Source organism: Tachypleus tridentatus, unplaced genomic scaffold, assembly GCF_004210375.1.
Source record: "Tachypleus tridentatus isolate NWPU-2018 unplaced genomic scaffold, ASM421037v1 Hic_cluster_2, whole genome shotgun sequence".
Taxonomy (NCBI): domain Eukaryota; kingdom Metazoa; phylum Arthropoda; class Merostomata; order Xiphosura; family Limulidae; genus Tachypleus; species Tachypleus tridentatus.
The window spans coordinates 56611737-56628019 of NW_027467782.1; the positions used below are offsets into that span (position 1 = coordinate 56611737).

General features: G+C 34.9%; 1 protein-coding gene across 1 annotated transcript in view; it reads left to right on the plus strand.

The window, feature by feature from the left end:
- Positions 1–3329: 3329 nt before the first annotated feature.
- The window catches only part of LOC143242335 (neurotrimin-like), a 471256-nt gene continuing 458302 nt past the window's right edge, over positions 3330–16283 (plus strand). Inside the window, exon 1 of the mRNA XM_076485695.1 lies at positions 3330–3624. Within this exon, the coding sequence (XP_076341810.1) occupies positions 3528–3624 (97 nt within the window). The 5' untranslated portion in view covers positions 3330–3527. The remainder of the gene's footprint in view (positions 3625–16283) is intronic.

Sequence of the window (16283 nt, forward strand, 5' to 3'; positions counted from 1 at the left end):
TAGTAAAGGAGTAGTTTAATAATTGGCGATGGGTGGTGATGACTAGCTGCCTTCCCTCTAGTCTTACACTGCAAAATTAGGGACGGCTAGCACAGATAGTCCTCGTGTAGCTATGCGCGAAATTTAACACAAACAGTCCATTAATTATTAATTGTTAAGATAAGTTTCCACTGATAGTTTAAATTATTTTTGCAAAAGTCTCTTGAGAACCTTAAGGTTTCACGTATTCCTATTTTACTTAATATGTGATATATAGCTTTCAAAATCTGTTTTCTTCCCAAATTTTATTTATTATTTTAATCGCTTATCGAGAATTATCCCAAATACTGATGATCAGTGCAAAACATAATGAATTAATCACTTCCGTGTAAAGTATTGAAAGCTATCTGACGTCAATTTCTTCGGACTTCATTTAACTAAGACACGTGGTTTTAAAGAAAAAATCCTTATTGGGCGAACTTTTCCAGTGCTATGTTTTTCTATGAGCTCATATCGATTCCTATCTTAATTCTAAATTTAGAAGATTCAACTTTTTACGTTTTTTTCATTCTTTACAAATGTTGTTAATTAGTGGTAATGTACTTAAGAATATTGTTTGATTTGTTTTGAATTTTGAGCAAGGCTACACGAGGGCTATCTGGGCTAGCCGTCCCTAAATTACCAGTGTAAGACTAGATGGAAGGGAGCTAGTCATCACTACCCACCTCCAACTCTTGGGCTACTTGGGCAACGAATAATGGCATTGATCGTGACATTATGACGCCCCCACGGCTGAAAGGGCGAGCATATTTAATGTTACGGGGATTCGAACCCGCGACTCTCTGATTAATCACTACCCATCGTTAACTCTTGGATTACTCTTTTACCAACGTAACATTATAACATTGTCCGTAACATTATAACGCCCTCACGGCTGAAAGGGCGAACGTGTTTGGTGTGAGGGGGATTCGAACCTGCGACCGTCTGATTACGAAACAAGTGCCTTAATCACCTGGCCATACCGGGCCGAGGAATATTCTTCGGCAGTTGTTATCTTAACTTTGATTACAGTGTTAATCCAAACAAAAATAAAACGGCTTGAATCGTGATAAGACAAGGTCAAAATGAGTTATGAATTTGACTGTTTTTTATACAAACAATCAATATTTACTACATCCTTTGTTACCCCTGAACAGTGTTGTAGTTTCTAAACTGTCACAAACCTCCAGTGGACAACATTTATCGCTTCCAGCTGTTTTAACTTTCATCACAAGTCTAATAAGAGGAAATATGGTTAATGTGACTGTCTGCTAACACTAGTTATTTAATCACTACATACATATGTTTAAAATCAGGTTTGTCTGTAATGCAACCTCAGTGACGACTTACTGAGTTTACTACATTGTACACAGTAATAGTCATTGCTCTGAGTGAAAAACAAACAGACAGAAATGAATGGTTCAGGTTTTTGGCCTAAATCAATTTTATGACATAACCTTTCTTTTGCGCTAATCACATAAATTCTAATCCAGTTGGCTCGAAATGTAACCAAAAACAATAAAAAACAAACAGAAAAATGTACAATGTTTCTTTCTTAAGAAGTTCCGAGACACAATGAGCCAGTGAGTGAATTCAATAACCACATCCCCTGCTTTACATGAATAATAATGCTCTGTGTTTCGGTTTCACATTAATAATGATGTTTTATGTTTTGGTTTCAAATGAATAATGACGTTCTATATTTCAGTTTCACATGATAAATGATGTTCTATGTTTCGGTTTCACATGAATAATGGTGCTCTATATTTCAGTTTCACATGGATAATTATGTTCCATGTTTCGGTTTCAAATTAATAATGACGTTCTATATTTCAGTTTCACATGGATAATTATGTTCTATGTTTCGGTTTCAAATTAATAATGATGTTCTATGTTTCAGTTTTACATGAATAATGATGTTCTTTGTTTCGGTTTCACATGAATAATGGTGCTCTATATTTCAGTTTCACATGGATAATTATGTTCTATGTTTCGGTTTCAAATTAATAATGATGTTCTATGTTTCGGTTTCACATGAATAATGATGTTCTATGTTTCGGTTTCACATGAATAATGGTGCTCTATATTTCAGTTTCACATGGATAATTATGTTCCATGTTTCGGTTTCAAATTAATAATGACGTTCTATATTTCAGTTTCACATGGATAATTATGTTCTATGTTTCGGTTTCAAATTAATAATGATGTTCTCTGTTTCGGTTTCAAATTAATAATGATGTTCTATGTTTCGGTTTCACATGAATAATGATGTTCTAGCTTTCAGTATCACATGAATAATGAAGTTCTATATTTCAGTTTTACACGAATAATGATGTTCTATGTTTCGGTTTCACATGAATAATGGTGCTCTATATTTCAGTTTCACATGGATAATTATGTTCCATGTTTCGGTTTCAAATTAATAATGATGTTCTATGTTTCGGTTTCACATGAATAATGACGTTCTATATTTCAGTTTCACATAGATAATTATGTTCTATGTTTCGGTTTCAAATTAATAATGGTGTTACGGAAACCAGTTTCAAATATAATTCCCATTACTTATCAGACTTTAAGTAAGGTTCGAAACACAACATCTGAGAGATCGTGGATGACTGTTTGGAAGACATAAGTCTCAGTTATTATTCATTGATGGAAAACAGTTCTTCTTGTCTGACGGCTTACACATCTAGTTAATTGTCTGATACTACTGCACTTTCTCTCTATCTCTGTTTGTTTATTTGTATATCTCTATAACTTTCCATGTGTTTTTATCCTTTTCTTTAACCTTTATATATAAAAAAAAACCATTAACAACTTATATTTAATTTTTTGTTAATGTATTCTATCAACTCTTGTTGTTAAAGGAAATAAATCCCAACGTAATTACTATTCTAGCAGTTTTCCACTGATACAGTGGTAAGTTTATAGATTTACAACCCTAAAATCAGGGTTTCGATTCCTCTCGGTGGACTCAGCAGATAGACCGATGTGGCTTTGCTGTAAGAAAATACATACACACACTATTCCAGTGGATATAATTACACAAAATCTTATAAAGAACTACTAATTTTATGTTATCTGAGTAAATAAAAAATAAATGAGATGAGACGAGAAACCCGTTATTTTGCAGTTGGAGGTTTCTATTTGTTGGATTAATGTGACTTTCGTAACATACATGTTGAATTTTGGTTTCAGTTTGGCTGTAATAATGTCTGTCACGCGCTGCCATCTAGTGGCGAACGAGCAAGATGTTTGGGGCCAAGCATCTCGGAGCCATAAAGTGTTGATGTAACCGTATAAGACAATCATTCTGTCTGTCTTCGTGGCTCCGAACATCTCGGTCTCTCAGTCTTGCCCCCGCGGGAATCGCCATGTGGTCCTGGACGACCGGCCTGACGTAGCAGTTTCGTGAAGCAAATCTTTACGTGCCGAGCACGGTCTGGATCTCTACCATACATCGGCTGACACCTGACTGTGTGCTGACGTTTATAACACGGAGTGGATAAATGAGTATCATCTCGATGAAGTTCGGAAACTTCTCAAACAGGTGGTCTTTCCTTTTACTTCTGTGGACTGGACTGGTCCTGGGAAAACAAAGGAAAGGTGAGGCTTAGCAGCTAACGGTTTATTTCAACACAAATAAATCTACATTTGGTCAAGGAAAGATTTTAAAAGACGCTTGATCATTTCCAGAGGACGCCGTTAAACAACGTTTGAACATCTCTTTCTAACCAGTCACTTCTCATATTACTTTAAAGTTAAACAAGCGACCTGTGAAAAGTCTTCGTAATGCTCGAGTTTGTAACCCTCTTGTTAAAATGTCCTTAGAGTTAAGTATAAATAAGATACGTATTCGTAAAGCAAGATGTGTAAATTATAACGGATTATTCTGGAAAGGACGCTTACTTCTTTATGAGTTACTCGCGGGCAATTGTACATGTAATATCGATGTCACCTCGTGCTATTGCGCGTGTCATATCGGTGTCACCTCGGGCTATTGCGCGTGCCATATCGGCGTCGCTCGCGGGCTATTGCGCGTGTTGTATCAAGTTCATTTACGGACTATCAGGTGTGTCGTATTTTATGGCTCATCTAACATTTTAATATGTCCTTGTGGTATTCAGTATTAGGAATTCAAAATACACATGTTTAATCATAACGTGTGTCCAAGTAAGGAAATTATTTAACGTTTATGAAGTACACAGGCAAATACAAGTGTTCCTTTGCGATGGAATTGTTACATAAAATTAGGCATAACTGTCATCAGGAATTTTCCCTAATATTAATCTGATAAACTGTAGAGACGTCAGATGGTCAGCTAACCCTTGGGCTATTGTCGTCTTGGTAGACCTAATATATGCTGCGTAATTCAGTCTACGGAGCGGAATCGTCAGCTTACCGTGTATAGTTTTAAAGCGCGCCCACGGTCACAGTATGCTAAATACAAAACCACGCCCAGTCCAAAAAGAAATGAAACTAATTATTACTCGGATGTAATGGATGTAATCATTACATAAAGATCTAAATACAGTAATAATCACAGTAAAATGTTATGTTGGAGGTCGAAAGGTCCAGGGTTCGAGATCTCATTAAGCCGAAGACGCTCTGTATTATAAATATGTCAATAGCTCCAAGGTTCGGGCTCAAACGTCGGACAAAGACCTAGTGACGTCAGATGACCAAGAATGGATACATTTTTTTCTTTTTAGTATTTCAAAATTCGGATCGCGGTTTATCGGTATTTTAAACTTGGGAACGGCTAAGTTTATCGGTGTTTCAAAATTAAAGACTGCTGTATTTGAATCGTCGCTGTAGTTGTGAATTATATATTTATGTTTAACGACTACGTTCTAGTGAAATAACTTTCCTTTGTAATAACTAATCTCCAACTATTTTATGTTTAATGACGTAATTACATTGATAAAGACCCGTGGTTTAAATCAAAATTATATCGTATCACACATAGAGAGATTGTTGATAAAAACCTATATTACAGGAGACAGTTCTATAACACCAGGTACAGATAGTTGATAAAACCTATATTACAGGAGACAGTTCTATAACACCAGGTACAGATAGTTGATAAAAACCTATATTTCAGGAGACAGTTCTATAACACCAGGTACAGATAGTTGATAAAAACCTATATTTCAGGAGACAGTTCTATAACTTGATAAAAACCTATATTACAGGAGACAGTTCTATAACACCAGGTGTAGATTGTTGATATAAACCTATATTTCAGGAGACAGTTCTATAACTTGATAAAACCTATATTACAGGAGACAGTTCTATAACACCAGGTGTAGATAGTTGATATAAACCTATATTTCAGGAGACAGTTCTATAACACCAGGTAAAGATAGTTGATAAAAAACTATATTACAGGAGACAGTTCTATAACACCAGGTACAGATAGTTGATATAAACCTATATTACAGGAGACAGTTCTATAACACCAGGTGTAGATAGCTGATATAAACCTATATTTCAGGAGACAGTTCTATAACTTGATAAAAACCTATATTACAGGAGACAGTTCTATAACACCAGGTGTAGATAGTTGATATAAACCTATATTTCAGGAGACAGTTCTATAACACCAGGTAAAGATAGTTGCGAAAAACTATATTACAGGAGACAGTTCTATAACACCACGTACAGATAGTTGATATAAACCTATATTACAGGAGACAGTTCTATAACACCAGGTGTAGATAGTTGATATAAACCTATATTTCAGGAGACAGTTGTATAACACCAGGTACAGATAGTTGATGTAAACCCATATTTCAGGAGACAGTTCTATAACACCAGGTAAAGATAGTTGATAAAAACCCATATTTCAGGAGACAGTTCTATAACACCAGGTACAGATAGTTGATAAAAACCTATATTTCAGGAGACAGTTCTATAACACCAGGTAAAGATAGTTAATAAAAACCTATATTTTAGGAGACAGTTGTATAACACCAGGTAAAGATAGTTAATAAAAACCTATGTTTTAGGAGACAGTTGTATAACACCAGGTACAGATAGTTGATGTAAACCCATATTTCAGGAGACAGTTCTATAACACCAGGTAAAGATAGTTGATAAAAACCCATATTTCAGGAGACAGTTCTATAACACCAGGTACAGATAGTTGATAAAAACCTATATTTCAGGAGACAGTTGTATAACACCAGGTACAGATAGTTGATATAAACCTATATTACAGGAGACAGTTCTATAACACCAGGTGTAGATAGCTGATATAAACCTATATTTCAGGAGACAGTTCTATAACTTGATAAAAACCTATATTACAGGAGACAGTTCTATAACACCAGGTGTAGATAGTTGATATAAACCTATATTTCAGGAGACAGTTCTATAACACCAGGTAAAGATAGTTGCGAAAAAACTATATTACAGGAGACAGTTCTATAACACCACGTACAGATAGTTGATATAAACCTATATTACAGGAGACAGTTCTATAACACCAGGTGTAGATAGTTGATATAAACCTATATTTCAGGAGACAGTTGTATAACACCAGGTACAGATAGTTGATGTAAACCCATATTTCAGGAGACAGTTCTATAACACCAGGTAAAGATAGTTGATAAAAACCCATATTTCAGGAGACAGTTCTATAACACCAGGTACAGATAGTTGATAAAAACCTATATTTCAGGAGACAGTTCTATAACACCAGGTAAAGATAGTTAATAAAAACCTATATTTTAGGAGACAGTTGTATAACACCAGGTAAAGATAGTTAATAAAAACCTATGTTTTAGGAGACAGTTGTATAACACCAGGTACAGATAGTTGATGTAAACCCATATTTCAGGAGACAGTTCTATAACACCAGGTAAAGATAGTTGATAAAAACCCATATTTCAGGAGACAGTTCTATAACACCAGGTACAGATAGTTGATAAAAACCTATATTTCAGGAGACAGTTGTATAACACCAGGTACAGATAGTTGATATAAACCTATATTTCAGGAGACAGTTGTATAACACCAGGTGTAGATAGTTGATATAAACCTATATTTCAGGAGACAGTTGTATAACACCAGGTACAGATAGTTGATGTAAACCCATATTTCAGGAGAGAGTTCTATAACACCAGGTAAAGATAGTTGATAAAAACCCATATTTCAGGAGACAGTTCTATAACACCAGGTACAGATAGTTGATAAAAACCTATATTTCAGGAGACAGTTCTATAACTTGATAAAAACCTATATTACAGGAGACAGTTCTATAACACCAGGTGTAGATTGTTGATATAAACCTATATTTCAGGAGACAGTTCTATAACTTGATAAAAACCTATATTACAGGAGACAGTTCTATAACACCAGGTGTAGATAGTTGATATAAACCTATATTTCAGGAGACAGTTCTATAACACCAGGATAAGATAGTTGATAAAAAACTACATTACAGGAGACAGTTCTATAACACCAGGTGTAGATAGTTGATATAAACCTATATTTCAGGAGACAGTTCTATAACTTGATAAAAACCTATATTACAGGAGACAGTTCTATAACACCAGGTGTAGATAGTTGATATAAACCTATATTTCAGGAGACAGTTCTATAACACCAGGTAAAGATAGTTGCGAAAAAACTATATTACAGGAGACAGTTCTATAACACCACGTACAGATAGTTGATATAAACCTATATTACAGGAGACAGTTCTATAACACCAGGTGTAGATAGTTGATATAAACCTATATTTCAGGAGACAGTTGTATAACACCAGGTACAGATAGTTGATGTAAACCCATATTTCAGGAGACAGTTCTATAACACCAGGTAAAGATAGTTGATAAAAACCCATATTTCAGGAGACAGTTCTATAACACCAGGTACAGATAGTTGATAAAAACCTATATTTCAGGAGACAGTTCTATAACACCAGGTAAAGATAGTTAATAAAAACCTATATTTTAGGAGACAGTTCTATAACACCAGGTAAAAATAGTTAATAAAAACCTATGTTTTAGGAGACAGTTGTATAACACCAGGTACAGATAGTTGATGTAAATCCATATTTCAGGAGACAGTTCTATAACACCAGGTAAAGATAGTTGATAAAAACCCATATTTCAGGAGACAGTTCTATAACACCAGGTACAGATAGTTGATAAAAACCTATATTTCAGGAGACAGTTCTATAACACCAGGTAAAGATAGTTAATAAAAACCTATATTTTAGGAGACAGTTCTATAACACCAGGTAAAGATAGTTAATAAAAACCTATGTTTTAGGAGACAGTTGTATAACACCAGGTACAGATAGTTGATGTAAACCCATATTTCAGGAGACAGTTCTATAACACCAGGTACAGATAGTTGATAAAAACCCATATTTCAGGAGACAGTTCTATAACACCAGGTAAAGATAGTTGATAAAAACCCATATTTCAGGAGACAGTTCTATAACACCAGGTACAGATAGTTGATAAAAACCTATATTTCAGGAGACAGTTGTATAACACCAGGTACAGATAGTTGATGTAAACCCATATTTCAGGAGACAGTTCTATAACACCAGGTACAGATAGTTGATAAAAACCTATATTTCAGGAGACAGTTGTATAACACCAGGTAAAGATTGTTGATAAAAACCTATATTTCAGGAGACAGTTCTATAACACCAGGTAAAGATAGTTAATAAAAACCTATATTTTAGGAGACAGTTCTATAACACCAGGTAAAGATAGTTAATAAAAACCTATATTTCAGGAGACAGTTGTATAACACCAGGTAAAGATAGTTGATAAAAACCTACATTTTATGAGACAGTTCTATAACACCAGGTAAAGATAGTTAATAAAAACCTATGTTTTAGGAGACAGTTGTATAACACCAGGTACAGATAGTTGATGTAAACCCATATTTCAGGAGACAGTTCTATAACACCAGGTAAAGATAGTTGATAAAAACCCATATTTCAGGAGACAGTTCTATAACACCAGGTACAGATAGTTGATAAAAACCTATATTTCAGGAGACAGTTGTATAACACCAGGTACAGATAGTTGATATAAACCTATATTTCAGGAGACAGTTGTATAACACCAGGTGTAGATAGTTGATATAAACCTATATTTCAGGAGACAGTTGTATAACACCAGGTACAGATAGTTGATGTAAACCCATATTTCAGGAGAGAGTTCTATAACACCAGGTAAAGATAGTTGATAAAAACCCATATTTCAGGAGACAGTTCTATAACACCAGGTACAGATAGTTGATAAAAACCTATATTTCAGGAGAGAGTTCTATAACACCAGGTAAAGATAGTTAATAAAAACCTATATTTTAGGAGACAGTTCTATAACACCAGGTAAAGATAGTTAATAAAAACCTATGTTTTAGGAGACAGTTGTATAACACCAGGTACAGATAGTTGATGTAAATCCATATTTCAGGAGACAGTTCTATAACACCAGGTAAAGATAGTTGATAAAAACCCATATTTCAGGAGACAGTTCTATAACACCAGGTAAAGATAGTTGATAAAAACCTATATTTTAGGAGACAGTTCTATAACACCAGGTAAAGATAATTAATAAAAACCTATGTTTTAGGAGACAGTTGTATAACACCAGGTACAGATAGTTGATGTAAACCCATATTTCAGGAGACAGTTCTATAACACCAGGTACAGATAGTTGATAAAAACCCATATTTCAGGAGACAGTTCTATAACACCAGGTAAAGATTGTTGATAAAAACCTATATTTCAGGAGACAGTTCTATAACACCAGGTAAAGATAGTTAATAAAAACCTATATTTTAGGAGACAGTTCTATAACACCAGGTGTAGATTGTTGATAAAAACCTATGTTTTAGGAGACAGTTGTATAACACCAGGTAAAGATAGTTAATAAAAACCCATATTTCAGGAGACAGTTCTATAACACCAGGTACAGATAGTTGATAAAAACCTATATTTCAGGAGACAGTTGTATAACACCAGGTACAGATAGTTGATATAAACCTATATTTCAGGAGACAGTTGTATTACACCAGGTGTAGATAGTTGATATAAACCTATATTACAGGAGATGGTTCTATAACGCCAGGTACAGATAGTTGATATAAACCTATATTTCAGGAGACAGTTCTATAACACCAGGTACAGATAGTTGATATAAACCTATATTTCAGGAGACAGTTCTATAACGCCAGGTACAGATAGTTGATAAAAACCTATATTTCAGGAGACAGTTGATAAAAACCTATATTTTAGGAGATAGTCATGATATATTTGTTTGTATATTAGCTCTCTCTGAACTTACATGGATAAAGTCTGTTTATCTGTTGTATATATCGGAATTTTCTTTAAATTATGGTTAAAAAGAAGCACTTTTCAAAATGTTTCTTTAAGTATATTTACGTTTCTTGACTTTAATTTGAATTGTGTTTAAAGGATAGTATTCATAGCTATCTTTACTTCATATAAAGCGATGCTGTAGAAAGCCCTTCACATAATGTCCAGAGAACAAAGAATTATAGATAAAAATAATTTTAGCATTTGTAACTTATATGCTATAGGTATATGGATTCAGCACATAAGTAGATATTAATATAATTCTGACATTTTATCATCTTGTGACATAAACCTAGACTAAGATACCTGTCATATTCTATTCTTCTGTGATATATTTGTGAATTTGAAATGTAGGAACATATAACCAGACAAATTCTAAGATATTCCGAAATGAACGATCGTCGAATGTTTTGCTAAACGTAGAACGAGTAAGCGTTAAGGTGCAGCGAATATAAACATGGTGTTAATTGGTTTTTGGAGAATTCAATCTCGGCGCAAAGTAATAGCTTGGGAAACTGCGTGATAATCTAACAACTTGATAACCTGTGTGATAAAGTAACATCTTGACAAACTGTGTGATAAAGTAACAACTTGACAAACTGTGTGATAAAGTAACAACTTGACAAACTGTGTGATAAAGTAACAACTTGACAAACTGTGTGATAAAGTAACAACTTGACAAACTGTGTGATAAAGTAACAACTTGGTAAACTGTGTGATAAAGTAACAAGTTGATAAACTGTGTGATAAAGTAACAAGTTGGTAAACTGTGTGATAAAGTAACAACTTGACAAACTGTGTGATAAAGTAACAACTTGGTAAACTGTGTGATAAAGTAACAACTTGACAAACTGTGTGATAAAGTAACAACTTGACAAACTGTGTGATAAAGTAACAACTTGGTAAACTGTGTGATAAAGTAACAAGTTGATAAACTGTGTGATAAAGTAACATATTGACAAAGTGTGTGATAAAGTAACAAGTTGATAAACTGTGTGATAAAGTAACAACTTGACAAACTGTGTGATAAAGTAACAACTTGGTAAACTGTGTGATAAAGTAACAACTTGACAAACTGTGTGATAAAGTAACAACTTGGTAAACTGTGTGATAAAGTAACAAGTTGATAAACTGTGTGATAAAGTAACAACTTGGTGAACTTTGTGATAACGTATTAGTTTAGTGAATTTGTGATAACGTAACAGCTTTGTGAACTTTGTGATAACGTAACAGCTTGGTGAACTTTGTGATAACGTTACAGTTTAGTGAACTTTGTGATAACGTAACAGGTTAGTGAACTTTTTGATAACGTAACAGCTTGGTGAACTTTGTGATAACGTAACATATTGACAAACTGTGTGATAAAGTAACAAGTTAGTAAACTGTGTGATAAAGTAACAACTTGACAAACTGTGTGATAAAGTAACAACTTGGTAAACTGTGTGATAAAGTAACAAGTTGATAAACTGTGTGATAAAGTAACAACTTGGTGAACTTTGTGATAACGTATTAGTTTAGTGAACTTTGTGATAACGTAACAGCTTTGTGAACTTTGTGATAACGTAACAGCTTGGTGAACTTTGTGATAACGTAACAGCTTGGTGAACTTTGTGATAACGTTACAGTTTAGTGAACTTTGTGATAACGTAACAGGTTAGTGAACTTTTTGATAACGTAACAGCTTGGTGAACTTTGTGATAACGTAACAGTTTAGTGAACTTTGTGATAACGTAACAGCTTGGTGAACTTTGTGATAACGTAACAGCTTGGTGAACTTTGTGATAACGTAACAGCTTGGTGAACTTTGTGATAACGTAACAGCTTAGTGTACTTTGTGATAACGTAACAGCTTGGTGAACTTTACGATAACGTAACAGCTTGGTATACTGTGAGATGAAGGAACAAAGGTAAAAATGAGAAACTTTTGCATTGTATGAATGGTGTATCATCTCATCAGAACGTGAGACAAAATCTCATTAAAAGTCTTATAGTCAGCATGCTTTATTAGGGATCTGAAGGTTCGAGGTCCGAGCCACGATGATTCGGTGAATACGATCCGTTCTTACCGTGAAATAATTATAACATCTGATCTCTCTTTACTGTCAATACCAACTGTATCAGTGGGAAGTTATTTTGGCTGATACTGTCCTATTGATAAGTTGCTCTGGGTACAGCACGTGTGTTCCATAAGGTGCTATAAAGATAAACCTAGCTGTTCACATATTTTAAAATGGACTGTCTTATTTTAGACAATGTATCTAACAACGCATTTGTGATAAGAACGTTCCTTTACAATAACACGAAAACTGAACCAGTCTAAGCAAAAACTATCTCTGGATACTGTATTCGACCAAGCAACAATGTAGTTAAGTAACACCTGGTAAGTAATAAAGTAGAAGAAAAACCAGTTTTTAGAGATTCCGTGGGCATGACTTATATAATGTACAGGGACATTGTGTATACCCCTTGAATTATATAATGTACTGGGACATTGTGTATACCCCTTGACTTATATAATGTACTGGGACATTGTGTATACCCCTTGACTTATATAATGTACTGGGACATTTTGTATACCCCTTGACTTATATAATGCACTGGGACATTGTGTATACCTCTTGACTTATACAATGTACTGGGACATTGTGTATACCCCTTGACTTATATAATGTACTGGGACATTGTGTATACCCCTTGACTTATATAATGTACTGGGACACTGTGTATACCCCTTGACTTATACAATGTACCGGGACATTGTGTATACCCCTTGACTTATACAATGTACTGGGACATTTTGTATGCCCCTTGACTTATATAATGTACTGGGACATTGTGTATACCCCTTGACTTATATAATGTACTGGGACATTGTGTATACCCCTTGACTTATATAATGTACTGGGACACTGTGTATACCCCTTGACTTATACAATGTACTGGGACATTGTGTATACCCCTTGACTTATACAATGTACCGGGACATTGTGTATACCCCTTGACTTATACAATGTACCGGGACATTGTGTATACCCCTTGACTTATACAATGTACTGGGACATTGTGTATACCCCTTGACTTATATAATGTACTGGGACATTGTGTATACCCCTTGACTTATATAATGTACTGGAACATTGTGTATACCCCTTGACTTATATAATGTACTGGGACATTGTGTATACCTCTTGACTTATATAATGTACTGGGACATTGTGTATACCCCTTGACTTGTACAATGTACCGGGACATTGTGTATACCCCTTGACTTATACAATGTACTGGGACATTGTGTATACCACTTGACTTATATAATGTACTGGGACATTGTGTATACCCCTTGACTTATATAATGTACTGGAACATTGTGTATACCCCTTGACTTATATAATGTACCGGGACATTGTGTATACCCCTTGACTTATATAATGTACTGGGACATTTTGTATACCCCTTGACTTATATAATGTACTGGGACATTGTGTATACCCCTTGACTTATATAATGTACTGGGACACTGTGTATACCCCTTGACTTATACAATGTACCGGGACATTGTGTATACCCCTTGACTTATACAATGTACTGGGACATTTTGTATGCCCCTTGACTTATATAATGTACTGGGACATTGTGTATACCTCTTGACTTATATAATGTACTGGGACATTGTGTATACCCCTTGACTTATACAATGTACCGGGACATTGTGTATACCCCTTGACTTATACAATGTATTGGGACATTGTGTATACCACTTGACTTATTCAATGTACTGGGACATTGTGTATACCCCTTGACTTATATAATGTACTGGAACATTGTGTATACCCCTTGACTTATATAATGTACTGGGACATTGTGTATACCCCTTGACTTATATAATGTACTGGGACACTGTGTATACCCCTTGACTTATACAATGTACCGGGACACTGTGTATACCCCTTAACTTATACAATTTACGGGACATTGTGTACACCCCTTGATTTATATAATGTACTGGGACATTGTGTATACCCCTTGACTTATATAATGTACTGGTACATTGTGTATACACCTTGACTTGTGTAACGTATTTGGACAATGTGTATATCCCTTGACTTATATAAAGTACTGGGACATTGTGTATACCCTTGACTTATATAATGTACTGGGACATTGTGTATACCCCTTGACTTATATAATGTACTGGGACATTTTGTATACCCCTTGACTTATATAATGTACTGGGACATTGTGTATGCCCCTTGACTTATACAATGTACTGGGACATTGTGTATACCCCTTGACTTATATAATGTACTGGGACATTTTGTATACCCCTTGACTTATATAATGTACTGGGACATTTTGTATACCCCTTGACTTATATAATGTACTGGGACATTGTGTATACCCCTTGACTTATATAATGTACTGGGACATTGTGTATACCCCTTGACTTATATAATGTACTGGGACACTGTGTATACCCCTTGACTTATACAATGTACCGGGACATTGTGTATACCCCTTGACTTATACAATGTACTGGGACATTTTGTATGCCCCTTGACTTATATAATGTACTGGGACATTGTGTATACCTCTTGACTTATATAATGTACTGGGACATTGTGTATACCCCTTGACTTATACAATGTACCGGGACATTGTGTATACCCCTTGACTTATACAATGTACTGGGACATTGTGTATACCACTTGACTTATATAATGTACTGGGACATTGTGTATACCCCTTGACTTATATAATGTACTGGAACATTGTGTATACCCCTTGACTTATATAATGTACTGGGACATTGTGTATACCTCTTGACTTATATAATGTACTGGGACATTGTGTATACCCCTTGACTTATACAATGTACCGGGACATTGTGTATACCCCTTGACTTATACAATGTACTGGGACATTGTGTATACCACTTGACTTATATAATGTACTGGGACATTGTGTATACCCCTTGACTTATATAATGTACTGGGACATTGTGTATACCCCTTGACTTATATAATGTACCGGGACATTGTGTATACCCCTTGACTTATATAATGTACTGGGACATTTTGTATACCCCTTGACTTATATAATGTACTGGGACATTGTGTATACCCCTTGAATTATATAATGTACTGGGACACTGTGTATACCCCTTGACTTATACAATGTACCGGGACATTGTGTATACCCCTTGACTTATACAATGTACTGGGACATTTTGTATGCCCCTTGACTTATATAATGTACTGGGACATTGTGTATACCTCTTGACTTATATAATGTACTGGGACATTGTGTATACCCCTTGACTTATACAATGTACCGGGACATTGTGTATACCCCTTGACTTATACAATGTACTGGGACATTGTGTATACCACTTGACTTATACAATGTACTGGGACATTGTGTATACCCCTTGACTTATATAATGTACTGGAACATTGTGTATACCCCTTGACTTATATAATGTACTGGGACATTGTGTATACCCCTTGACTTATATAATGTACTGGGACACTGTGTATACCCCTTGACTTATACAATGTACCGGGACACTGTGTATACCCCTTAACTTATACAATTTACCGGGACATTGTGTACACCCCTTGACTTATATAATGTACTGGGACATTGTGTATACCCCTTGACTTATATAATGTACTGGTACATTGTGTATACACCTTGACTTGTGTAACGTATTTGGACAATGTGTATATCCCTTGACTTATATAAAGTACTGGGACATTGTGTATACCCCTTGACTTATATAATGTACTGGGACATTGTGTATACCCCTTGACTTATATAATGTACTGGGACATTTTGTATACCCCTTGACTTATATAATGTACTGGGACATTGTGTATGCCCCTTGACTTATACAATGTACTGGGACATT